The 25,334-nt window shown below is 26.1% G+C and overlaps 3 protein-coding genes across 4 annotated transcripts; all 3 read left to right on the forward strand.

Moving 5' to 3' along the window:
• Window positions 1-34: 34 nt before the first annotated feature.
• LOC112596083 (probable protein phosphatase 2C T23F11.1) lies at window positions 35-5,933 on the forward strand. Its single transcript, XM_025341567.1, has 7 exons — window positions 35-655; window positions 915-1,118; window positions 2,294-2,391; window positions 2,454-2,561; window positions 3,357-3,582; window positions 4,298-4,389; window positions 5,529-5,933. The coding sequence occupies exons 2-7, from the start codon at window positions 932-934 to the stop codon at window positions 5,787-5,789; spliced, it is 972 nt and encodes a 323-aa protein (XP_025197352.1). The 5' UTR covers window positions 35-655; window positions 915-931; the 3' UTR covers window positions 5,790-5,933.
• Window positions 5,934-8,177: 2,244 nt separating this feature from the next.
• On the forward strand, window positions 8,178-14,245 carry LOC112595806 (regulator of telomere elongation helicase 1 homolog). The gene is made up of 16 exons (XM_025341156.1): window positions 8,178-8,349; window positions 8,434-8,538; window positions 8,612-8,801; window positions 10,036-10,466; window positions 10,557-10,670; window positions 10,781-10,993; window positions 11,083-11,274; window positions 11,428-11,540; window positions 12,100-12,241; window positions 12,310-12,374; window positions 12,513-12,675; window positions 12,736-12,987; window positions 13,049-13,288; window positions 13,365-13,745; window positions 13,853-14,003; window positions 14,101-14,245. The coding sequence occupies exons 2-16, from the start codon at window positions 8,437-8,439 to the stop codon at window positions 14,181-14,183; spliced, it is 2,832 nt and encodes a 943-aa protein (XP_025196941.1). The 5' UTR covers window positions 8,178-8,349; window positions 8,434-8,436; the 3' UTR covers window positions 14,184-14,245.
• Window positions 14,246-15,145: 900 nt separating this feature from the next.
• LOC112595907 (40S ribosomal protein S28) lies at window positions 15,146-16,771 on the forward strand. Of its 2 annotated transcripts, none has more exons than XM_025341297.1 (3): window positions 15,146-15,232; window positions 15,332-15,548; window positions 16,623-16,771. In XM_025341297.1, the coding sequence occupies exon 2, from the start codon at window positions 15,342-15,344 to the stop codon at window positions 15,537-15,539; it is 198 nt and encodes a 65-aa protein (XP_025197082.1). In that variant the 5' UTR covers window positions 15,146-15,232; window positions 15,332-15,341; the 3' UTR covers window positions 15,540-15,548; window positions 16,623-16,771. The 2 variants fall into 2 exon arrangements, with proteins under 2 accessions (XP_025197082.1, XP_025197083.1); XM_025341298.1 differs by having other exon boundaries at window positions 15,165-15,236; window positions 15,336-15,548.
• Window positions 16,772-25,334: the final 8,563 nt, after the last annotated feature.

Raw genomic sequence — 25,334 nt, forward strand, 5'->3', positions numbered from 1 at the left:
CGGTGTTCCTCCCGAAGGCTATAAACTATAATTATCATATTCCTCATTAAACATTCTACATCGTTTATGAGTGTGAAAGTGATATTATTATATTATTGTATTGATATCTTGCGTTCGATTCCGTGTCGATCGATTGATTCGAATTCCGAAGAATTTATTCTGCATGAATCGAGGGGATGAACAAGCTAGTAAACTTAATGAATGAAGTCATATTTTGTTTTTCTCAAAAAAGTACGCTATTTGAAGCATTACCGTATACCGCGTAACCGCGTTCCCAACTTCTATTCATACATTTTCTTGTATTGTATTATCTGAATGACTGAACGAGTAAATAAAATAAAATAAAAATAAAAATAAAAAGCGAAAAATTACACTGTAATTTCGCTGAAACAATATCCGATATCGTCGCACTCGCACATCACCGTCATTAGTACATTTCAGTAATATCGTCTTCGCGTCATCCGTCATCCCATCATATCATCATCGTCGCCGTTTCTGTCCACGGTCCATCGCAGGTTTTATCAGAGTCCGATAGGAAACTAAATCGAACAACCATCATTAAACAAATTATATTCAATCCCGATGATATGCGCCATGAGATGGAAGACTAGACACACAGTTTGTCGTTTTTGTTGAATCGTAAATTTAAAAAAATGTAAGTAGGTCATTTTTAGACTGGTTGTAGTAATGTTCACGAAAACATTTAGTTCAATTTCTGATGCCTTGGGTGAAGTAGTGGGAAAGTCAAAAATAAATGAATCGCCAAACCGTTGTTCTACTGCTCAACGATTGTCATCAGTCACCACCATATATATATATATTTATATATGTTGCTGAGTGACAATGTCAGTTGTCATTTATCTAATTCCAAAGTGATACTACTATGCAAGTTTATGCACTTAATTGTTTTACAGTTAATCAGAGCACTACTATGGGTCAGACATTATCAGAACCGGTGACTACAAAACATACGGAAAGTTGTCAGAATCAATATTTAAAAGTTGGTTCCAGCTCTATGCAAGGATGGAGAATCAACATGGAAGATTCCCACACTCATATATTGGCACTTCCGGATGATCCAAGTGCTGCATTTTTTGGAGTTTATGATGGTCATGGTGGTAATAATTATTTTAAGAGAATAGAAACTACAAATTTAACAGTCATATGTCATAAAAAAACATTTGCACCAGTTTTTATTTAAAAAAAAACATTGATGCACATTATAATGAATCTAGGAAAAAAAAGTCAATAGTTAATATATAGGTATAGTATTTGATCATAGTACTTAATAATCCATTATAAAAATAATAATAGAATATAGCTTATAAAAATTGGAAACATTCATATCTTAAATGATAATTGTAAAAAAAAAAATACCTACAGAACACAGTTAATAGTTTATAAAATTAAAAAGAAAAACATTGCCTATATCTAATAAATGTTAGAAAATTTAGTTAATACTAATTTTCCCTGTTATATCTTTAATATATTATGTACCTATATTTTTTAAAATACAAGTTTGTATTTGCTTTTTTTTACTAAATCTACAAGATCTAAAATAAATTTAATTTTATCAATAGATATTTTCATTGTTTTAATTAAATAGAAATGAATTAGATAGCTATGTCTACATAGTTTTGCAAACTAATTATTCCACTATTCATTTACGTTATTTGTTTAATAGCCTACTAAACCTCATAGGTAGTTCTATGGAAATTTCTTAAGAAAAGTGAATATGTCCAAGTAACTTTTTTCTAATGATTGATTCTTATTTTTACATAGTATTGTTGTAGGTCTTTTTCCTGCAGACCTGTAAATAGTTCTTTCTTATTATATATTTTTTGTACCTAAATCTGTACTACCTATTATTTACTTTATTTTTATTAGTTTTACAATTAATTATTATGCTATTTATGTTTACTTGATTTGAGTAAAACAAATTTTAATTACCATAAATATATTTACTCATTTTTAATTAAATATTAAAATTATTTCTTTACATGTTGTACTTTTGAATTTGTAGCTATTGGAATTTAATATATTGCTTAAAAAAAAGTAATATTAATTGCAATTTAATGAAATTTTTATAATGCTATTTTTTATTTTTATTAAAATTTTTAATAATCCAACAGCTTAAAATTTTATTTATTGTCTTTCTAAAATAAGTTTGTTCTAACAAAAAAATGTTTTTAAGGATATAATTTTATCTATAAAATTACTAAACTATGTTATAACACAAATTATGTCCTTTGAAATTTTAATTATTCTATTCTTATCGCAATATTTTATTTAGGAGCAAGAATAGCACAATATGCTGGCAAGCATTTACATAAATTTATAACTAAGAGGCCAGAATATGAAGAAAATAAAATTAGTGATGCCTTACAATTGGTAATGCTGTGCTATTAAATGTTCTAAAATAGCATTTATAGTATCTTGAATTATCTTTTTAGGGTTTTATGGACATGGACACTGCTATGGCTGAAGATGAAATGTTAAAAGATGAGCTTGCTGGATCAACTGCTGTAGTTGTTTTAGTTAAAGATAAAAAAATGTATTGTGTAAGGAAAAATATTGAATTTATTTATTTATTTGATGTTTTCTTTTTTTTTTTTTTTTTTTTTTTAATGTAACGTTTATTGAATATTTTTAATCTATACTATATGTACAATGAGTAAATTTGAGGGAGAGATGACAATGATGGGGCGGTGAAAAGGGAGGCTCACAATAGAGTTACCTTTACATGAGTCTTAAGTTGATGTTTGATTATTGAGAAGGTCTCTGGACCATTTTTGATTTAGATACTGAGCAAGGTTGCCTAGAAGAGATTTTGACTATAGTTGAGTTATGAAGTGGTTTGGGTGGCCTTACATTTTGGAGTGGAGTCTTTGATAGTAAATGGCTGCTGTCTGATTGATGGATGAAATTTTGAGGTCTTCATGTAAAGTGGCGTTTGTAACAAATCAAGGGACTTTGGTGACCATGAGTAGGCTAATGGATTGGTACGCTTGAATTTTTCTAACATTAGTACTTTCAAGGGCAATTCCGTATGACCATATTGGTTGGAGAAGACATTTGTATATAAGTAAATGGTATGACAAGTCCATATTAAATTTGAAGAGGAATCTGATAATGCGTAAGCGAGAGTTGTGTTGTTTCCTTTTTACTTTTGAGATGAGGACCCCAGATGAGTCTCCTGTCAAGTAGCAGGTTTAGGTATTTAGCTTCCCTTGAGTGTGGGGGATTACTGAATTGTTAAGGCAACTTCAGGACAGTCCTTAGGTTTGAAAGTGAAAGTGATGTGTGTAGATTTTAGTTCATGATGTTTTCTTATTTACATTATTCTTTACATCTAGGCAAATGTTGGAGATTCAAGAGCTATTGCATCAGTAAGTGGTGTAGTTGAACCATTATCATATGATCACAAACCAAATAATGAGTTAGAAACGAAAAGGATTGAAGCAGCTGGTGGTTGGGTCATGTTTAACAGGGTTAATGGCAACTTAGCTTTATCCAGAGCTTTAGGTGATTATATATTCAAAAAAAATGACCAAAAGAAATTAGATGAACAAATTGTTATTGGTGAGTTATTTACTATGTTTTTTTATTATATATAATTCTGTTAAACCTTGATAAAGTGTGCAGAGTAAAAATATTCATCAGCAGTTTTTTAATTGCCAGTATTAATATTATTAAATCAAAAGGTTAAAATATTTTTCCAAATTCTTGTACATAACTTATTTATTAATAGATATCATTGATGAGTTCCTATTATTGTCAGTATTCTATACTATTTTTCATGACTTGATAATGAGAATGCACCCCCCGGTAATGAACGAAAACCAGTTGAAACTCATGCATATCCTCTCACTCTCAGCAGTTTCAGCCACCGCTGACTAATCAGAAAAAAATTAATAATTTTGTGATAGGGTTACCACTGATAATGATGCTAATGCGGTGTATTCTCAATTGAAAAATTGCATCGTAATGATGGATTTTTGATTAACACACTATACATTAAGCTTATTTTTCCTATGTGTGTAAATTTAGTTTTATTAATTTTAATTCTGAACTTTATTATAGAGTACTCAAGATTATATGACTTAATTCTAAAATTGTGGGATATCAGTATAATTATTTCAAAATAAAATAAATATAATTTCTTGTCAGACTATATTTTTTTTTTAAACAATTGATTTAATATTTTATCAAAAAATATGAATATTAAAACTTCAATTAATGTAATGAAATAAAATATTTTATATACATCATAAATTGAATGTTTTTAAATTTTTAGCCTGGCCTGATATCGAAGTAAAATCAATTACAAAGGACTTAGAATTCATTGTCTTAGCGTGTGATGGCATTTGGGATGTAATGACTAATGAAGTAAGACTTATTTTAAATAACCTGTAATAATGTGGTATGTTTAATATATATAATATTATTAAATAATATATTTTAAATTCTGAATGGAATGATTAATGTATTGACTTCACAATGTGTTTTTTTTTTTATACAAGTACAAAGTAAATTTTTTTTTTCAATAAAAAATAATTGCTGAGTAAAAATTCTTAAAAATTTAATGCAAGATCTCACTAGAATTTCCTTACACCTATATAAAAATATTAAAAATATAAATGCACAAGTACTTTTTATATTCATTTGAAGTTAGAAAGAAATTCATAAGAACTCTATGTCTATGTTTTAAAAATGTAATGCTAGAATTATCATAAGTAGTAAGTCTCTTAAAATCATAAAATCTAAAAAAATATACTTTATAGAATTTTAATTTTAATTTAGATGATATTAACTATTTGAAGATGAATGATGTAAAATTTTTTTGTTCTAATTTAAAAACATTATTTGTGTAAATGGAACGGAAGAATATATAACTTTTACATACCTTATTTTAATTATGAATTTATACTATATGCAATGATATTTTGATTTATTTTGAGATGTTAACTATTTAATATTTACACTTTAAGTCTATTTTTGATGTTTTATTTACAGTAAGATAAAACTAAATTTTGAGTTATATAAATTGTTATAATATATAAATGTATATTATCATAATAATTAAATACTTCATTATTCAATAAAAAATTATACCAACCTACCACAATACTAAAAGTAAAATAAATGATTTTAATATCTATATCAAAAAAATATATTATGAAATACGCTTAGTGATGTAGACTGAGATACCGTATCATATCAAAATCGTTTTTTGTGTATATTAATATATAATTAAATTTTAATTTGACACACCCATAATAGTGACCTACTTGACACCTATTGTACAACAGAACGTTAACTACTTTTTTTGTATCTTACTGATTCAATTCTCAGTTCAGATATTTGTTCATTTCATTTATGAACATTAAAAATATACTTTGTATTTAAAATTATATTATTAAACATTTTATGGATTATAATATTTATAGCAGTATACATTATTTAGTTTAATATACTTTATCACTTTTGATGTTTTTATAATACTTTGTACATTTTTTTTTTTTTAGGAAGTTGTAGAGTTTGTGCGTTTTCGCGTCAGCAATGGCATGGAGCCTGAGGATATATGTGAAGATTTAATGACTAGATGTCTAGCACCCAATGGTCAAATGGGAGGTCTTGGGTGTGACAATATGACAGTTGTAATAGTTTGTTTTCTAGGAGAAGGCCGTACTTGGAAAGAATTACAAGTTCAATGTTCTAAACCTTCAGCTGCAGAATCAAACAACCCAAATAACTCCCCAACATTAAGTCCCAAATCCAAGCACTAGTATTTTCTTGAGCATTGTTTTATTTATATTTTATTTTACTTTGGTTCTCACACATCATTTGTTTTTTGGCAATAAATTAATATTAATAATAATAATAATAATAATAATAATAATAATTGTGTACATAATAGCACTGGGATAATATTTTAAATTGTTTGTGTCATAATATATTTTACTTAACATTTTTTTTTTCTTTTTATAATTGTCTCTTGTAGATAAAAATTAATATAAATGCCCTATATAAATCCCAAGTCATTTTTGTATTTATATAAGTTTTTTTTTATATATATATATATAATATGCTATGATATACTAATGTCTAATACATAATTGGAACACTAATGATGTAAATAACATTTTCATGTAACACACTAGTCCATCCAGTACTTTAGAGGATGATGTTAATTTTTAGAGCATGAGTTGAAAATGAAAACAAAATTATACATAAATATTTTAATACGAAACATAGTGCGTTAAATGTTATGTAATTTTAAACAAAATATTTGTACAATCAGACGTTTAGTTTTTAGCACCCAAAGGACTGGCCGTATTATAATTTTTGTGAATGAATATTAATAAAATAATAGTACAACTTGTATTTGTTAAAATGATTGAGTAATATCAATTAATATTATATTTTTAATAGTTTTAAGAGTTATATAACTTAAAAAAAAAAAAAAAAAATATGTCATTATAGTTAACTACTAGTATTTGAAATAAAAATATGGTTTCCTAGATTGATAGTATGTTGAACCAATGTCACATATCCATATTCCCTAAACATATCAACAAATTCAAAAATATGAACTATTAAATTATATTTTTATGAACATTAACCCATGATAATTGCATTAGGCTATTTTAAGTTTTAAATTTGACAATTAACTATTTAAATGATGTATATAATATATTGAATGTTAGCAACCCTTGGTTTTACTTATTTTTCACTATACCCATAGTGTACAAGTACAGCCCAGCAGATATTTCTTAAAGTATTTAAGATCATAGTCTTGTACTTCGGAATTTGAAGTACCTGTGCAATTATATTTTTGATTCTGTTGATGACAAATTCATATGATGTTATCACATTTCGTGTTTATAATTTATATCCATAGACCTTATACTCTGGTATAAGATCTATGTTTATATCATTTTTTCATTGTAAATATCTATGGAATTGGTAAAATACAATCAAATACGTAATCACAGATAAATAAAAGTAACTTTATTTATCTATATACGTATAATGTATTAATGTATCTGATTATTGTGTTTTAATGTAACCCTCGATTAAAAGTTGAAAAAAAAATATGGCCTACATGGTTATAAAAGATAGCACCCAGATCTGTAACTTATAAAATAGGTAGTAAATTTGATGTTTACCTAGTCGACTAAAAACTGAATTGGTTAAAATCTAAACACTTACGAAGACTATTAATCTGATATGGTCAATAAATCGATATTCATTATGTTATTGTCCATTGATCACTACACGGATTAACTAACAACCCGCGGCGTTTATTTTGGAAATCAGATACACAGTCCCGGAAAATATTTATCCTTTATCCGAAAATCTTAACAAACAATCCGTAAAAGTAAAACCAAAAATATTAACATAAATAATCTCTCTGGCTTCTGCAAATAATTTGTAAAAACGTAAAATTGGAAATGATTAATATTATAAGTTCTATGCCTAATAAAAATTAAACGTGAAATGTTACTACACCGCTGGGCAGCAGTTGCAAAAATTTAGCTTTTAACGATGTGGGCAGTAAGTCGGCAATACAAAGGAGTAAAAAAAAAAAATTTAATCAATTGGTTAAATGTACATGCATGTTTTACATCAAAGACGATTGATTAAATTTGTCTAAAAACACGATCTGTATAAGTTTAGTGTAATAATCGTATCTATAAATAGTTAAGGTAGGTAACCATCTAAAAATAAATTTTTATAAGTCGTAGAGATAAATGTTTGTATCAATATGAGATTTTTAAAATTTTTATCTATTATTTTTTTGATCCCGATTTTTTTTTAACTAAAATACAAAGTGTAAACTGTATTTTGTTAACTTTTTTACTATCCATAAATTAAGTTAATTTTTTATTATCGATAAAATATTTAAATTTTTGTTTTTACGCCATTTTAATAATGGTTTCTCCGAGATAAGTTCCAAGTAATTTGTATTTTTATTCTCGACATTTTTTTTTTTTTTTTTTTTTGAGACTCGTTTATACGGATTACTGCCGAATGCCCGAAAATTTTAACATTTTTAACTATTTTATTTTTACAGTTTTATCCCATATCAATCGTATCATGATAATAATATAAATATATTAATAGATAACAAAGAAATCAGTATTATCGATAAAAATCCCGCGCTTTTATAGCACAAAAAGAGCAATAATGGTTTTTGAATAATTCAATCATAGTTGATAACGTTTAAATCATTTACTTTACTACTTCACGTTTACTCATTTCGGGGTATTTGATGACTGTCTATTATCGAGTGCCAGAATTTTGCACTAAGTAAATTGAATTTTTCATCCATAACCGTTTAAGGTTTGTCCCACCACTGTCTATTTTTCATATACATATAATGTATTTAAGTTTTTACTAAGTATATATTTTATTCGGTACGAGTAGAAAATGACGTCATTTGAATGCAAAGGTGTGCTGGTAGACTTTCCCTATGAACCGTACGACGTTCAAAAACAATACATCGAAAAGGTTTTGGATTGTTTGCAAAACGTAAGCCGTGCATCATAATTAGATAGTTTAGTTTATGTAGTCAATATGTGTACACTGAGTTTTGTATTTTCAGGGACATAATGGTGTTCTGGAGTCACCCACTGGGACTGGGAAAACGCTGTCATTATTGTGTTCATCATTGGCCTGGCTGTTAGCTAAAAAAGCGGCGATTCAAGCCAATAGAATGTGTCCTACAGAGAGTAATATATCTATGTCGGTGAATACAGCTGCCGGTGTTGACAAGAATCCAAGTAGTGCTTGGAGTAAGCTTTCAAATATTTTTGTTTCAGTTTTGATATTGTAGGTTCTGAGTGGTGCAATAAATATTATTGGTCCTGTAGGAGTAATATGCTGCAATCCTCATTTGTAGATGATTTTTAAAGCAAATTAGATTAAATTAGTTTTTTTAATACAAAAAATCTCCCAACACCTTAAATAATATGAATAAACTAGAAAAAAAGAAGAAATTAAAATTAGTAGTAATTAATATAATATATGGGTGTATATTATGTGATTATTTTGGCAAAAATAAGTTAAACTTACCATGTTACTTTAAAGGAGAACATGTATTTGTATGTTTTTTCTTCACTTTTTTAAAATGTTTGAAATGATCTTGACGAATATTACTTATTGAAATTACTGCTAAATTTTTATTTTGCATATTTAACCGTAAACGCATATTCATTGCAAATTTCAATAAATGTATTGTTATAAAAAAATTTTAGTCAGTAGATGCTGAAGTAACAATAAAGTCTTAGCTATCTTAAATTCTCTAAGAACTAAAATATGCTTTTATTTTAAAGTTTTTTTCAATAAATGAGTTAGAAGAAAAAATAAACATTAGTCCTAAACCTAAAGGAGTAACATTAAAAACAAAATTAATTTATATTTTATCCAAAAACAAAACCCTAAAAGTATTACATAAAATTAATAAAGTATTATTAGGAGAAGAGATTTAACTAGATAAAATATATCAACACCCAGTGGTTTTAAACTCTTTTAAATATGCACTAATAACCTAAGTAGATAGATGTTGAATGATTATTTTTGAAGTACAAGCATTTATTAACAAATACAAAGTTTCACCAAAGAAAAATTTTTTTTTATTGCATATTTTAATAATTTTTACTGTATTATATTGTATGGCATATTTTTATTTTTTTAAATGCACATAAATCTATGCTCTACTTATAAGTAATAGTACCCAAGTTGGTAATTTAAATTAATTATAATTGAAATATATATATTATAATTTATAATTTTATATATATATTAAAATTGAAAATATTTTTAGAAATAGACTCCACTTCATCTATTCTGAATCGTTTTTTTTTAATGCAATGGTTTTTCAATTACTATTGTATTTGAATTTAATGTATCTATCATAGTTTTCTACTCAATCAATCACTAGGTACACTCAACACTTAATATGTAGAAGAGAAACTAATTTAGTTTTTTAAGTTAAAATAATCATTATTGTTCATTAATCATTGTTAGGTGGAGTGATTCGACCACCTCGTATTATTTATGGCTCACGGACTCATACTCAGTTAAATCAAGTGATGAAAGAACTGCGTCGGACTAGTTATAAACACATGAAAGTTGGTATAATTGGTTCAAGAGACCAGTTATGTATTCATCCAGAAGTTATGAAAGAAGCAACTTCTTCTGTTAAAATTGCATTATGCCGTGCTAAAGTTAGCACTCGCACATGCCAATTTTATAATAATGTTGAGCTTAAATCTCAAGAAGCATTTGTAGAAAATGGAATTGCTGATATAGAAGATTTGGTAAATAAAGGGAAAAAATTTAACTGTTGTCCATATTATGGGTCTAGAGAATTACAAAAAGATGTTGATATACTATTCACTCCATATAATTACATTATTGATCCAAGAACAAGAAAAGCTCAAGACATTCAATTTAGTGTAGGTATTCATTACTTCTATTCCTTTTATTAAAAATTATTAATATTATATTATAGAATTAACCATAATTAATAATAGTCATTATAATAGGATGATGTTATCATTCTTGACGAGGGACATAATGTTGAAAAGATGTGTGAAGAATCTTGTTCCGTAGATATAAGCAGCACTGATGTTGCTCTTTGCATTGACGCTGTGACTGATGTAAGATACATTCTTACTTTGTAATTGTTGATTGACTAATAAGTTAAATTATCATAGCTGATAATTAAAAACTACCTTATAATATAATTTAGCTTTTATAATCCATTTAGATTATGAAACAATTGTATGATGAAAAAAATACAGAATTTTCTGCCGAATCAACACAGTTAAAACCCAGAGAATTTTCTGATGATGATATATGTGTGTTAAAAGCATTATTTTTAGAAATAGAAAAAGTTATTGATGGTATTGAGCTTACAAATAGTACAAATGATAAGAAGATGGAAGGATCTTATGTATTTAAATTGCTTCAAGGCGCAGATGTTAGTATTCACTATATATATTTTTACAAAAGTAACAGTTAACTATGATTTAAAACTAAAATCTAATCTAATCTTTTTATTTTTTTTAGATAACACCTTCAAACATGTCTAAATTTATTAGCTTTTTAAGTTCTGTTACATTATATATGTCATCATCTAATAGCAATGCTCCTCATCAAGCTAAAGAAGCATGCTTGTATAAATTTCAGCAATTTTTAGAATGTGTTTTGCAAAGTTTAGGAACTAACGGAGACCCTAAAAATACAGACAAGTATTTTAGAGTAAGAAGTATTGTAGATTTTATCTAAATTGTTTATATTTATTTTTATTATTCATTGTTTTGTAATTGATTAGTTTTTAATCATGTATGATATGTATAAATTATAATACATATCAAATATTTCTTTATAATAAGTTTTAAATTATATTTTTAGACATACATACAGTTAGAGCAGAATAAATATAAGCCAAAGAATGATACAGTTAAATTAAAAGAACTCAAAAAAGGCAAAACTTTGAATTTTTGGTGCTTTAGTCCTGGATTTGGGTATGCATTTTCTTTTGTTTATTCAGTATTGCTAAGTATCGGGTCTTTAAAATATTGTGTGAAATGAATAGTAGTAATTGTATCAGGATATTACACAGTTTTTATTTTCTTCCTTTTTTTTTTTTCAAGTTGTTTCGAAAGACCATCATAGCATTATATTACATCACAAATTATTACCAAAACATTATACTATGGTCTTTGCAAAAAATACAAATAATTAATAATTCATATTTATTTTGAAAAATGTAATAATTTTATTTTTTTCCTATTATTTTTATAAATCTAATGTTAGATTTACAAGAAAACATGAAAATATTGTGCTGTAATTCTCTTTATGTTTATAATGTCAAATACTTGGAAAGTTTTTTCAGAATAATAGTTATGTAATTAGTTTATTAATTGTACTTGCTGTATATATATAATCGTGAGTTATAATATAATTAATTAAATTAATTAATTATGTTTTCATGATAAGCTGAATATAACTCTTAGTTAAAAGTATACTTTTTTAGTAATAATATGCATAATTTCTGAATAATTAAAAGTTGGATTTCCTTAGGATGAGGGACTTATTGGATCGTAATGTTCATTGTATAATACTTACAAGTGGTACATTGTCTCCTTTAGCTGCAACCATTTCTGAAATTGGAATTCCAGTAAAAGTACAATTACAAAATGCTCATGTCATTAAAAATAGTCAAGTTAGTTACTATTAATTAATCATAATATTATTGTATTGGTACATTGTTTATATATTTATTAATTTAAGGTATGTGTATCAGTCATAAAATCTGGGCCAAGCAATAAACCACTTATATGCAACTACAGTAGCCGGTAAATAAAATATACCTAAATTATTTAAAGTTATTGTTTATTAGTATGTATTAAGTCAATATGTTTAATTTGTCTAAAAAAAAAATTAAAGTAAATTAATTTTGATTTATTATATTATTGCTTTAAATTTTTCTTTAGGAATAATACTGATTTTCTTATAAGTTTGGGTCAAACTCTAGTCAATTTTTCACGCATTATACCTGGAGGTACTTTGGTTTTTTTTCCTTCATATCCATTTTTAGATCAGTGTGTTAATCATTGGCAGAGTTGTAATATATGGGCATCAATCACTAAGAATAAAGTAATATAAATATATATTTAAAAAAATGTATTAAATTAAACTTTTATAATTTTATTTTAGTCTTTATTTGTTGAACCGAAAAATAAGGATGTGTTAAATATTGTAATAGAAGATTATTATAAAGCTATTCAAGAAAACAAGGGTGCTATGTTATTAGCAGTTTATAGAGGAAAAGTGTCCGAAGGTCTTGATTTTTCTGATTGGAAAGCTAGAGCTGTAATTATATTAGGACTACCATATCCTCCTTACCAAGATCCACGGGTAGTAATGAAGAGAGAATATTTGGATGAAATGAGGAAAGAAAATTTACAGGTAAAAATTAAAAATTAGTGTTATTTAATATTTTTTATATTTATTTTTATTGTTGTTATAGTGTTTATCTGGTCAAGAATGGTACAAATTAGAAGCTATAAAGGCTGTAAATCAAGCAATGGGACGTGTAATTAGACATATTGGTGATTGGGGTTCTATTATATTTTGTGATGAACGTTATGCTAGTTTTAATGTTAAATCGCAGCTCTCTGCTTGGTTACAACCTCATATAAAAATTTATGATCAGTTTTCAATAGCTTATAGAGAAAACATGAAATTTTTTAAAAACACTGGTGCAACAGTAATTATTTATATATTTTAACATTATAATAGTTAACTATGTAAGGATAGTTAAAATTTTGTAATTATTGTTTTAGATGCCTTCTGCAGTTTTATTTTCAAATGCTACATTTGATGAGCCTGCTCAAGCTACTGTATTGAGATCAATAGAATCAGTAAAACGAAAAGCATTGGAAGATGACACTATAAAACTTTATGAAAGTTATTGTGATAAAAATGAAAAAAAAAATACATCGATCAGTTCTAGTAGTTCTAGTAGCATTTTAGAGTTTGTTGATATCTTTGAAGAGCAATCAATAATTAACACCATTTCAGAAAGTCAGCCTTTAAAAGTTGATGTAACATCTGATTTAAAACCTTTAGTTAAAAAGCGTAAATTAAAAATAATTCCCAATAAAATTGAGTATCCTAAACCAGTAATTGATTCAAAAAATAAAACCATTAATTTTATGACAAAAGTAAGTGTTTATTTTTAGCTAAAAACTTTTTAAACCTAATGTTAATTTAATAGATTTAATAGATTATATAATTTTGCTATTTTTATTTTATGTTTTGTTATATATAGGTTCGAATTGTACTAAAAGAAAATAGTATGTACAGTAATTTTGTTAGTATTGTTAAAAAATACATGACAGAAAAAAATTGTGATGAATTAATTGAAAGTCTAGATAAGTTATTTCCTAAAAAAACCCAAGAGATTATAAGTGTTTTGATAGGTAAATTATATTGTACTTATAAATTTAAAATTTAAAATTTCATGATAACTGTTAAATAAATGATTGATTTTAATTTTATTGAATTGAAATGTTTCAGATCTAAACAATTTTTTTAATAAAGAGCCAAATAGTATATTATCAGTTTATTGTTCTGGATTGAAAGTAGACCATGATGTGTAATTAATTAAACTACATAATTTTATTATTTATACTTGTGCTTAATGAGTTCTGTAAAAAATGTAATGTCTTGTAATTTTGTAGTTTATTTTTAATTTTTATTGTCATAATTTATTGAATAAAGAATACATATATGTTTATTTTTTATTTACTAATATTTCAATTTTAGTAAGTACTTAAATATTAATGTCTAAGTTATAATGGTATAATACTATTCTTTTATCAAGACTTAATGTGAGTTTGACTATTTGAAAAATATTGTTTTAATTGGTATAATGCAATCTTTATATAAATTCTTCCATGAATATACTGGAATAGAAAACTTATATTAGTAATTTGATCATAGATGTTAAGCGCCTGTTAATTTTTTAACTTCTATTGGTATTTGGTTTAACTTAAGAAACTAAAATGAATACCTACACAATCATTATGCTAAGTTAATTTTAATTCAAAATGCAGATGTGCAAACGTTTCTTATAACATGTCTATCAATCGATGTAATAGTTTTTCTCATTTAACATAAATGACAAAATAATGGGAATGATGTTACTAAAAATTACGGTTTAGATTTACTTTTAAACAAACAGCTGGTACTTTATTCTTACTACCTTTTATGTCACAATTAATGAACAATAATTATTCTGACATCAACTTTACTATTCCAATTATACAAATATCAATGTGTACCTTTGTTCCAATGGAATTTTATTTCCAAACAAATTTTATCTAATTAATAATAATTTAGCTTGACAAATTGTTAATTCACGTAATATGTTTTGTTTCAATTTATTTATTGTTATTAATTATAATTTAATAAACGTTTGACAAGCTTTATTGCTCAAATGCTCAATAATAATTTTTGTCATGGAAAAAAGACCAAAGAGTTAGTTGGGTTGGACAATCTGTATTTATACAAACTACAAAGCGGCATAGCCTAACATTTTGTGATTACGATTACGGCCACGCTCTTCTTCACTTTTACCCTTTGGCTTTTACCCACGTTTCTGAGTGCTTAGCTCTGCATCAGTTTTTGTGTCTGCAACTTAGCACAAGACAGTACGTTGGTCTCAATCAGACTGTCAATCGACTAAATTTTAAATAAAATATGTATAGCTATTTAAAAGAAATAATAATGTATAAAACACTTCTAGGACAAAAAACATGGACAAGCCCGTAGTGTTATCTCGCGTGTTGAAGGTTTTGGGCCGTACTGGTTCCCAGGGCCAATGTACTCAAGTTAAAGTAGAATTCATCGGCGAACAAAATCGTCAGATCATCAGGAACGTCAAAGGACCCGTGCGCGAGGGTGACATTCTCACACTGCTCGAGTCCGAGAGAGAAGCCAGAAGGCTTCGGTAGGATTATCATGTAAGTAATCTATTATAATCTGTTATATTTAATGTCTGTGTTGGTCGATCTTGTTTAACGTGGTTGTGTTCTTCTATTCATACAAATTACTCGCCACGTTTTAGCTATATTAAATGTTATCGGTGGTTCAGAAGCCACGTACAATTTTATACCTAATTTAGTTATATTATAGTTCATCAATACTGTGTTTTTTTTTACTGAAAATGTACAAATCATAAGTTTGATTATTTTTTCCATTAACTGCGTTAAAGCTAAATTAATTAGTAATTTTTTATTAAAATAATAGGATTAAATTAAATTAATTATTATTTTTTTATTTTTATGTATATATAAATATTTAATAAGTACTTTATACATATTTTGTTGCTAATTATATTTATTGATTATATTTTTCCCATGATAACTTATTTAAAATAGTTTAAATTTCAAACTAAATAGATCACCTTTATTTAAAAAAAAGAACTATTACTTTTTGATATTTACTTTGTTAAATTTAAATAACTATTAGACATAATTTATAAAAGTACATTTTTCCTAAAAGATTATGACATATATGTATCTATCTATTCAAATTTTTGCATTATTCCCATAGTATTAGTTTTTATTTCAGAATAATTAATAATAAACAATATTATACTTAGTAATTTTAAGTTTAAATAGATACTGATATTAATCTTTATAATGATAATTTTAAATACTTTTACTTGAAAATTAAAGTAATGCAATGAAATCTAAAAAAATTTTAGGTTTAATTATAATATTTTTAAACTTAATATGTTTTGTTCAATTTATAATCTATTAAAACTCAAAAAAGAGTTGGGACTATTCAATTGGTCACTGAATATTGCTGTTTTAAAATGGAAAATTATTATAGTAGTTTAGCCTTAGTGTCATTAACTTTAATGGTATTGTTTGATTTTATATATTATATTTAGTTACTTTTGAAACTCAAACAAAATAGTTTTGTATAGAGTTATATATATATATGTTTATAAATAAAGTATTTTTGAATTAATTCACATTTAAAAAAATGTGGAAATGCATTTGATCTATTTAACAATTATTTTTTTCCAGATGTATTCAATTCTATCGAATTGCTCTTGCTGGTGAATGCTGTTGCTGTTGTTGCTGCTGCTGCTGCTGTGAGTGTACGTCTACATGAATTGTTCACCATTCTTAAAATGTAAACTGCATTATTAATAAAGCGTATACTACAAAGAATATAATGGTGTTATTATTATGCAATGATATTTCTGTAGTATGAAAAAAAATAATTATCTAAACATTATACGCTTTAACCTAAAGAAATGATAGATAAAAATCAATTTAAATTTAAACAGTTTGAGTAAACATCCAATAGAAAGTTAGTCCCCTTCCATATAACTCTCATCAAATGGATATGTAATTCCAAATTTTGTTAAAGAAATAATTAATTTAATTACAAAGATATATATATATATATATGAGTGTGTGTGTGTAAAATAAAATCATTATTTATGCTTTTTGTGGTTTATACAAAGAAAAATGTATATGTATCATCAATCTAATGTTTACTCAGATTGTTACTTGCTAATAATAACTTATTTCAATCTATTTTTACTGAGATCTTTGAAATATAAAATACAAAATTTAAAATAACTTTGATACTTTTATATATTTAATTTTTTTTTATTATTATTTATGTATGTATTGTATCTCTAAATGATAATGTAAAAGTACTAGTCAGTGGCGGCTCGTGGTATGGTGCACAGGAGCACGTGAACCACCCAAAAAAATTATATAAAAAATTATTATATGCCATAATAACATAATATAATTGATGATTATACAAATGGACTGTAATTAAAAAAAATATTAATGAAAACAAGTTTTTGCAGCTTTTATGTTAAGAAATATATTTATAAACGATTAAATAATATCGCGGAGCACAAGTTGTTTGTGCTCCGGGCGGCCGTATAAAAATTAGCTACATGCCTCAACACGCCGGTTAGTAATACATGGCAATTTGGAGCACATTTAATGTGTGCACCGATCCTATTTTATTGTCGCGATATCGTGTCATTCGTCGAAACGATAACGCATCAATGTATCATAGTACAGTATCCATCAACTGCTGCCAGTGTGCAGCTGTCAAATCAACTAATAACTACTATAATATCCATTGACTTAATATTATTATTATAATACGTCTATGATAACATCAACGTTCATAATATAAAAACAGATTAAAATCATATTGTTATGATTAGCTATTATTTGCCATTAGTTTCGTCAAACAGCGTGTCGTGTACGGTTTGCGTTTAATAGTTTTTTTGTACGAATATTAATATTATTAATTTTATACTTTTATTAATTATTTTTCGTGGGTACCTGTAGTTTTAATTTTGTGTTTGTAACTACCAATCAAACAATCAAACATGGTTACTATTGAATATTTATTAAATAACAGTTTTTCTCGAAAATCTGGTGATAATAATTGGGTACAAAAAGGTATAAACGATTTGGCTCATTTAAATTTGAAAATCAAAATGCATGAAAAATAAACTTCTCACATTAGTTCACATTTTAATGGGGTAAAATGCTTAAAAAAATTTAATTTAGATAAGATAAGTAAGTACGTTATTTTGGTATTATTCGTGGTATGTACCTATACCAAAATAAATTTTTTTACCATCTAACATAGATATCTCATAAATTTTTTGTGCACCACTTAACGTGAACCTCACGAGCCGCCACTGGTACTAGTAAAGGGTATGAAGAATGTACAAGATAAATATGTGTGTGATATACATTTGAATAAATTACTAAATCACAACTGAATTTGTTTCTGAATTCTGGTATGGTTTGAATAGTTCAAGAATAATTAAGTTTGAATTACCTTACAAATGAAATGTTCTTTACTACTATACACAGCAATAATGAGACCTGTCCTAACCTATACCTGAGAAACTGCCTCCCTGACTAAAATTAAAAAATTTTAAACTCCAAATGAAATTCTTAAGAATAGCACTAAAGGCTTCTTGGTTTATGAGAAATAAACAACTGCATAATGATTTGAGGTTACCCTATCTATTAACATGAGTAATACTACCAAATATCACACTGGACAAAACTGAAGGAGCACTTCACTACAAAATTGATAGTCATGGTTTAAAACCTCTTAACCATGATTAAAACCACGACTACCACAGGACATCTTCCTAGAAATCTAAGATGATCATCCAAAAGTTGTGAGTTATTGTTAATATTAATTTGTAAAAATACTCCGTGTATTGAAATAATTAAATTAAACAATATTAAAAAAAAAGTACATTTATACCTATGAGTGTACTTAACAATTTTAATTTATTATACATAAAAATCGTTTCATTACCATAATTGTATTCTAAAATTGTTTATGGTTATATTTTCAAAAGATTGAATCTAATTCATATTTGAGAAAAAATGAAGTTTGTCTATGAAAACGATTTAGACCTATTTATAAAAATAAAATTATATTAAGACCGATACCAATACCAACCAAACATGTGACGGGGTTAGATGGTTTCTTTTAAACAGCCAATTACTACTCTTGCTCATAACAATAATTATGAAAAAAAAAAAAACAAAAAAATGTTAGTTACAGAGTATTTACTTCTTATTAACAATAAAAAATAAAATTACTAAGACTTGTATTAATTTTACTAATTTTAGAAATATGTATCTAGTTCGAGGCACGCGCACTGCTGAGTAGGTAGGTACTATGACAGGTTATCTCGAGAGAACTAACTTTCTATGATTATTCATTGAAACTGTCTTAAAAACTTTTTCTTAATTAAAACATTCATAAATTAAATTTAAACTTTTAATAGCTCCGACTCGACTAATTTATTTGCTACAACAATAATATATTAATCACTAGTAATACTGTGTTTCGTTATTATAATATCATCATAAACTTAGTCGTTAAAAGTCTTAAAGAAAGCGATGGTAAACTACTGATATTAATAAAATCAAGTGAAGTAGGTACCTATATTAAATAATTTAATATACACGTAAATAAAATACTATTTTATCGTATGCGCTGTTCTATGTGACTTAAAGGTACATGGACATCTAATTATCGCGACTTAATGATAAAAAGATTAGCAGTTTTTTTCCCTGGATTTTATAATTTTTGATCGTGTACTTACTTTTTAATCATTGAGTGACAATACTTAGGTTCATACACGGCTTTTTATTTTCACATCACGTCTCAAAATGTTTGCAAAAGAATTTTACAATAGATACTATACAAAACGAAGAATTAATTACTAATTTTTTAATTGCAAAAAAAAATCTTTTGGCAAAAGTAGACGTTGTGGGATAAAAATGGTAATAAATGTAATGGAACACTGCAGAAAATAAATCGTGGAAAATAAAGAAAATTTTTGAGGGTCAAACAACTTTAAATATATGGTAAGAAATTTAATATTTTAGATATAGTATTAAGTAATAACTAATAAGTATTTATAAATATTTAGAAAGAACAAGTTTTTGGTCGTACATTGACGTAAATGGCCGTAACAATAGTGAATTGAGCAATGAGCATCGATGCACAACTAAAATTGCAACTGTCAAAATATAAAACTGATTATAAATTATAATTACGACTTTAACCAGTAGATCAGATCATACAGTTTGTGACTTGATGAACTTATGTTGAGGTGTAACTGTCAGAATATTTAAAATTCGTGCTAAATTTGTTGAAGAATCCAGAAAAGTGATTTAAGTTGACGAATATTTATTAAAAGGATCGAGAGAAAATAATAAAAGGTGTCATTGGCTTACAATATACCTGTCAAAAAACTTAACGTTGACAACGACGAAAATATGATCCTTTAGAAATTAGAGCACAGAACTACCTATATGGAAAATGGCTTAATATAATATTATAATTGTATATGTATTTATAAATATATTAACTATACAGGTAGGTATCTAATTGAAAAGGGGTGAAGAGGTATGATTTGAAGTGATATATATAAGTATATACCTAACGCATTTCCGAGGAATATGGCACAAGTATTTTAATATTTATTTTCATAATATTTTAGGTATATAGGTAAGTGCAATATATTTTTTCTTTTTAATTATTTTCATATTTTTTATATTAATTAATGATAAAGAATAACGAATAACGAGACGATAACGATGGATGACGTTGATATATTTGATAATTTTTAATAATTAGGTATATGTTCTTTATTGATAATAATGTTTGTTCGTCATTAAAAGAACTTTTGTGTTATCTACGAGAATATATTGTCTAGAATTTAAGTATAATATTGTAGAGTGGCATAACACAATCAAACAGTATAGAGCGCATAGGTACTGCAGTCGCGACGACAATGCGACGAGATAGCTAAAATAAAGAAAAAAAAAGGTATTGTCGACTATACAAGGCAAACAGCTTTCCCGTTATAGGATTTCTGATTTATACTTTTTTTTTTTTTACTATGAAAGGCAAAGACTTCAGTTGCGACTTTGCGAGCAGCGAGTTGGTCGACAGCTGTACATGTAACGAACAAAGGTTATCGCGAATGAGATGTAAAGCGACGTTCAACTCTACGTACTAGATAATAATATGATGTTTATATGTATAACGACATTTTGTTGATGGAAATCATTGCTTAGTCTTTCATCTCGCCCGCAAAATGCTTGTCATGAAATGTTGTCGTGGGGAGTTACGCGTAGGTACGTTTATAGCAATTAATGCACTAAGTATTATTTTTGTATGTATGCACGATTACGTGCATAAAAGTACAACAACATGACGTGTAGACGTGTGTGACGTTAGCCCTCCCCCACGTTATTTGACCGCCAAAAATCTTCATCAATATTTTGAAACTCATTGGAAGTATTTGGAATTGAGTTTTCCGAATTGAAACTTATCATATTTTTTCTGAAAAATATATAAATTTTAAATAAAAATAAATGTATAATTAATTCAACGTTGAAATGATAATTAGTTATGGGTTTAAACTTAAGAACTTAACCTATGATGAGTTGTTAATAGTTCAAAAACGGTTTTTATTTACCAGTCATTGCACTGGTCCCGTTTATAATAAAAATTTTTAAAATGTTAATGTTCAGCATTCGTTAATTAGCAAAATTATTGCCGAATTTCGTATAATAATATTTTAAACAATTTCTTTACAAGTTTTTTAAAAATTTCTCAGTTAAAAAAATCCTTTTCTACTTAATATTTTTAAAAAAAAAAAACGTCAATGATTCTTCAACAATTATATATTTTTGAAAAACATTTTTCAATTATTTTTCATCAAAATATTTAAAAAAATTATTTATTTTGAATTTAATGATGTATACCGCACACGAAAAACTATTTTGAGCGGAGACAGTTTATTAGTCTAAATCATAGGTATATTATATTATATATTATATATATTTTTAATATTGCCATTGCCCATTAGGTGAAGTAATTTATTTTACTATTATAGTATCTATTTAATACAGTAAATAGAATTTATTATTGTCGAAAACATTACATTTATCATTGTAACGTTGTATGATAAAAAATAAAATAATAAAAGTAAAAATTAAATGTGCCTATGATTAATGTTTTTGAGCCATAAAAAATGATGAATATCGTTATTCATAGTTTCAGCGTGTAATTTCTTTCAAATGTAAGCTTAAAATGCTTATAAAAATGAACTAATTTAAAGTATTTTAATTTTTTTACACATATCTTATGAAAAATTAACGTAGAATCTCGTTTTAAATTTCTGAATCGATTTTTATCAAAAATTGAATTTGCGTGAAAATTCTCGTTTTTCCTTATTTTTATTTTTATTTTTCCTGAGCTGTGAATTTTATGTTTTTAACCTCAAAAGTACTAATTAGATATAATTCGCTACCAAAAGCAATCCCTATTTTTGAAAATCAAAGCATTTTTATTGTCCCAAAATGTGATGAAAGACAAAACAAAAAAACACATATTATTGTAACAACAATTCATTCATCGCTTTGATCAAAATCTAAAATAATGTTACCTAATTAAATAAAATTAGAAAAGTGGTTTTTGTAAAATTGTTAAAAGCGGTCTAACTTTGGAAACTACCATGGGGCCCTTACACTCTTAAGTTTGGCCCTGACTGTCGAGTGGTATAATGATTGTCATTGTCATATTGTTATTATTGTTTTTATCTTTACGATAAAAGTTTTACCAGTCAAAAACATCGGCTGTATATCTAAATTACTTATTTCAACCAAAAAATATCTTTACCCAACTGCCTTTGTGATTTTGTGACTCTCCTGCACGTAAGCTTTTTTTATTATGTTTTAGCTTTGAAAAATGTTATATTAATTTTAAAAATGTTCAAAACAATTTATAATTGTTTTAAACTATTTATGAAATGGTTGCAACGAATTTTTAAATAATAAATCACAATATGTCAACTCATATCAAACATACCCATAGCGTGTACTGTATATATAGTGTAATACAGTTAACGTGTACTGAATTTTCATTCAAAAACTTTGGTATAGATTTTTCGTTGTATTTTAAAAATAACTATTTGCTCATTTTTAAATTGTATAAATCAATAACATTATTTAAACAATATAATTGATCACAAATACAAAGGGTTTTGAAATTTTATACTTTAAATTTTTACATGTATAATATAATATTATTTTGACATATTACAACATTATTGTTGTATAAATCGAATAATATCTAATAATTTTATTATTTTTTTATATAACCAGTGAAATGTTTTTCTTTCTAATCATACATTAACGTCATAAGTTTTTAATGGTGATGTGTCTCTGCCTCCTTAAATGATATAATCATAAATATATATAAAAATGGCTGGTGTAAAAAAAAATACACATTTTAAATAAACTTTATTACGACAATGCCGTGTTTCGGGTGACTAACTCTCAATATTATTGCGATGATCCGTTTACGAGAGATGATTTTATTTTTTCTTGCAAAACGTACACCGGGCTCATGTTATTATTATGCTACTGAATCCAAAAATACTTATATATCGCGGAAAACGTAGAACTCAATATCTAGCCAACATTTTCGGCATCCGAAGGGTTCGGATTATTATGTACGCGCTGATGGAAACATTCGACTGTGCTCGTGTTTGTATATATAGGTATCTTATATAGTATGATTTTATATTTTAGCAACAATAAAGTTAAATCGTGCAGAAGGACTAAGAAGGAAATGAAGAACGAATAAAAGAAAAAAAACACTGTTATAATATTAAAATAATAATAACAATATTATATAGGTACACGCTATGTGGAGCGACCTAGCTGTGCAGCAGGGCAGTGTATCTACACTTATACTGCAATTTTTTATACTTGAATGTTTTTGTTTCATAAATTATTTGTATTTGATATTTATTTAATATACATCTATTACAACGATATAATATTTTCAAGAGAAAAATATTTTTGAAACGAATTTTATTCATGGTTTTTAGAAGGCTTGTATTATTATAGTCCCATGAAAAGCCCACACACATTTTATGCGACGCCAATGAATGTATGATTTAAGCTCCTTATAAGTAAACCTTTTTACCACAAGATATACATAGTTATAGAAGTATTTTTTCATCCTGTTTTTGTGCGACTGTATGTACTCGTATATCATAATATATTATGCATTATTTTATTGTTAAAAATACATATTATCATCATAATTTATAATATTAAACATGTTCATAGAGACAGTAAAATTAATTTATTTATTAACACCCGAAAGCCTAAATTATAAAATATAAGATAGTATCTAGATAGGTATCAATATAATATATAAAATTGACATATTAACGTATTTCGACATAAAAATTTATATTAAAAACGCAATACAAATAAAATGGCAATTCCACTGGTTGAAATAATGGAATAAGCTCAGAGAAATTAAGAAATCAATTAATGATTAGTAAAATCGGAATTGTCCCCGGATTGTCTCCAGGTTAACTTACAAGTTCCTAATGAACAAAGAGGAACTTCTCCAGTGCACAGCTTGTGAGGTTATATTATCTGTTAAACATTTAATAATAGAATGCTACCAATACATCGATGATTTCAAAAAATATAACATTTCACTCAACATTATGAATAGAAACCGAAAGCATTACAAATATGATAATCTTTAAAAGAAAAATTGACTTAAATAATACAATTTAGCAAACATAGCTGTTGGATAAGTTTAAAATAACTGGATAGTTGATGTAGTTATTTAAAATTGTAAATATAAGTTGTATTTTTTATTAAATAACGTCTGGTGGTAAAAGAATCAAGACCTATGGAGTTTTTAACCTAGAAGAAAGAATTTCTACAGATAATACAATGGGTAACATAGATAATTATTTTTAGAAATTTATAATAAATGTTTTTAAGATCGTTTAAGTAAATTAAATAATTATTAGATCATGTTAAAGAGTTAAACTATAGATTAGATCTAACTAAAAAATTATGATATATTTTTAAACACAAAAGATTTTAAAAGAAGTCCTGAATATTACTAAATCCCAACATCTTATACGCTTTATTTATAATCAATTTATGGTTAATTTTGAAAGACAAATCAGATGAAAAAAAAATCTGAGATTAAATAATTTATTTTAAAAGGATAGTGATCAATTTAATAATAAAATTATGAAATAGAACTTTAACTGCAGGAAAAATTTATAATTTTAAATTTATCATAATTCAAATATAAATAGTTTCTTTTACTCCATAATAAAAACTTATTTAAATTAAATTGCGACAATTTTAGATCTT

The sequence above is a fragment of the Melanaphis sacchari genome, unplaced genomic scaffold, assembly GCF_002803265.2.
Source record: "Melanaphis sacchari strain LSU unplaced genomic scaffold, SCAv2.0 Contig2_pilon_pilon, whole genome shotgun sequence".
NCBI classification, from domain to species: domain Eukaryota; kingdom Metazoa; phylum Arthropoda; class Insecta; order Hemiptera; family Aphididae; genus Melanaphis; species Melanaphis sacchari.